This window comes from Otolemur garnettii, unplaced genomic scaffold, assembly GCF_000181295.1.
Source record: "Otolemur garnettii isolate 467f Iridium unplaced genomic scaffold, OtoGar3 scaffold00191, whole genome shotgun sequence".
Lineage (NCBI taxonomy): Eukaryota > Metazoa > Chordata > Mammalia > Primates > Galagidae > Otolemur > Otolemur garnettii.
In genome coordinates, this window is record NW_003852586.1 from 401727 (window position 1) to 404504 (window position 2778).

The 2778-nt window shown below is 39.5% G+C and overlaps 1 protein-coding gene across 1 annotated transcript in view; it reads right to left on the bottom strand.

Moving 5' to 3' along the window:
- The window catches only part of SLC4A4 (solute carrier family 4 member 4), a 353144-nt gene that overhangs the window by 6168 nt on the left and 344198 nt on the right, over nucleotides 1–2778 (bottom strand). The window contains exons 24-25 of the mRNA XM_023507587.1: nucleotides 2094–2190; nucleotides 91–170 (exon numbers count right to left, since the gene is read on the bottom strand). Of these exons, the coding sequence (XP_023363355.1) occupies nucleotides 127–170; nucleotides 2094–2190 (141 nt within the window). The 3' untranslated portion in view covers nucleotides 91–126. The remainder of the gene's footprint in view (nucleotides 1–90; nucleotides 171–2093; nucleotides 2191–2778) is intronic.

Consider the following 2778-nt stretch of genomic DNA (forward strand, 5'->3'; position numbering starts at 1 on the left):
CATTTCACAGACAACCCACCCCAACTGCACTGCTGTGAGACTCATCTCACAGAACTTAGAATGGGTTAGGAAAGACAGGCCTCTGCTTACCTTGGCAAACCGAGAGACTGAAGGAAAGGAATTTTATCAGCAAGAGGTGTGGCGTTCAAGGAATGTTGGTGATCTTTCTCCTGAAAAAAATTAATCATTAATAGTAAGTCCTCAGTAAAGTATAAAAGTAGGGTGAAAAGGAAAATCTTTACAAAAATTGATGCATTTTTCACAACTGGAAAGAGCAAAAAGGCAATTTAGACATTTCAATAAACATTTTCAAGCTAAGACTCTAAGGAGTGTGGCAAAGCCCAAATCACTTGGTTTCCTTTACTTTGGGTGCTGTGGGAGGGACCCTGCTGTCTCTTCGTGAGATGTTTAGGATGGAATCTTGGTTACGGGTGACACTTCCTTCGTAATGTCTGAGGCTTGTCCTCAATTTAGTCCCACACTCAGCATTCACACACTTGTCCTGCTGTTTTATTTATGGGGAAAAGGAGTACTTAATTATACTTCTATCCATTCTGTTCTTTCATAGATTATAAAGATTAACATGTCATTATAAAATATTTCAGCCAAAATGATCATGTGCATTTTGCTTAAGTGAACTTCTAATCCATCAACCTGTAATTTATCCTTTTTAAGGATTTTTAAGAAGATGAAGAATAACTGGAACATAAACTTTTTTCATAAGCCACAAATTCTAGGTGGTAATGGTGTTTTTGCTTTTTCCATAGTTTTTGCTGTGCTGAGAAGGGCCGAGCCAGCATCCTGACAGCTCCAGAGTGGCCTCCTGGAGTGGACAGCCTTGTGAAGTCCCTTCCCACACTGCAACTGGGTCCGTCTCACGACCAACAGACCAGGCAGAAGTGATGATCTGTCACTTCTGAGACCCCATTATACGAGACTGACCCTTCTGTCCTGGTTTCTCTCCAGGTCACTGGCTTTGTTGAGCCATAATGATAGCTTGACGATAATTTTGTAAGGGAACCTGAGCCTGAGACACCAAAATCAGATGCTCCTAAATTTCTCTGTAATTTCTCTGCAAGAAAATACATTGGTTGTTTTAAGCTGCTAAGTTTTATGATAATTTGATACTCAATAGCTTGTGACTAATATACCCATTTTTTAACAATGGATATTCATTTCATACTTTTCTTGGTAACAGTCACCTCCTACTAAAGTTAAGGTGGCATTATAAAACAGAAACAAAGTGTCTCAACTCAACTGTCTTTTGTCCAGTAACAGATCAGTACACTCTGATGTGCACCTGAATCAAAAATTCATTTTCTTCATCTGGAGACTCAGAGTGGAAGGTGGGGTGGTAACTGCTATTTGCCCTGGGAAGAGCTCAGAATGTTTTCTTATGTTTCCATTAAGGTTTTCCCCTTTTTTCAAGTGGCAGATTAACTCAATTACAAAAGAAAAGATGACAAGTCACTAACCATTGCACATGGCCACCAGGGCATTACCCCAGAAGAGGGGCCCAATTACAACAGTGATTTTGAAAGAACAGAAGGGTAGTGGAGAAATCAGGAAGAACATGTATGTCTCTCCCTAACCCAGAGAGTAGTGCTGATATTTCATGATTGCTGGTTTCATTAGATACAGTCATTCCCAATTCTCAGTCTTAACAATTGAGTGATTGATCACTGAGAGACTCATGATGCGACATCCCTTTTGAGATGATTTGGTCATTGGTTGAAACCTAAGGAAGAGGACAGTGATGTGGTACTATGAGCTGCAATTCTAAATACCAGCAGAAAAAGGAGAATCCGTTAAAACATGGTTATGGGTTTAGCAACTGAAAAACAAAAAAGCTGGTGGTGATTTGGGGAAGAGAAAAGATGACCAAACAAAAATATAAAAGGTTATCAATAAAAGGAAGAGGGTGAAGCTTAGGGTACATAAAAATAAAATTTTATAATAATTAAGTGTAAATCTTCACCAAGAAAAAAGACAAAATACAGGGGAAGTTAACGTAGGTGACAGTTCTAACGAGTGTTCTCTGCGAGCGCAAATCATATTCAGGAAGCAAGCAGGCGGAGGTTAGCTCTACTCACTGTCAGAAGGTTTGCTATCGCTTAGGAAGGGCTGCTGTTCCAGGATGTCCATTGGAATTTTAATACTTGGAACTTTTTCTGAGTATGGGCAGTCAGACTGTGAAAAAAATGCACAACAGTTCTTAGAATGTTTTTCATATACAGCCCTTCCTGCCTCCCAGCATCGATCAAATCTTTCATATTATCACCTACAGAATACTAAGGACAAAAGCCAACTTTTCAAATTCTATACCATCTCTCCCCCTCACATTTTGTTTTCGTCTCTTCTGAGTTTATGAGATTAAGCCATTAAAATTAGATCCACACCAAACAAAGATCACTAAACTGAACTATAAAGCTTTCCATAGCCGAGTCCTCAATCAACAAACCCTTCTGAGTTGCTGCATTTGTGTGAAGTGAAAACAAATTAAACCTAGGAAACTTCCTAAACTATACTGCAGTCCTGAAAGTCTTGCTTACTGCTCTCTGATTATACCTCCAGGAAATTCACAACCTACTTCTCTTCCACAACAAGTAGAAGACTGTTAACATCCCCTACCAAGGAGCCCTCTATGTAGACTTGAAAAAATATATATATTTTTGAGACATAAAGTCTCACTCTGTCACCCTGGGTAGAGTGCCATGGCATCATAGCTCACAGCAACCTCAAACTCTTGGTCTTAAATGATTCCCTGCTTTAGCCTCC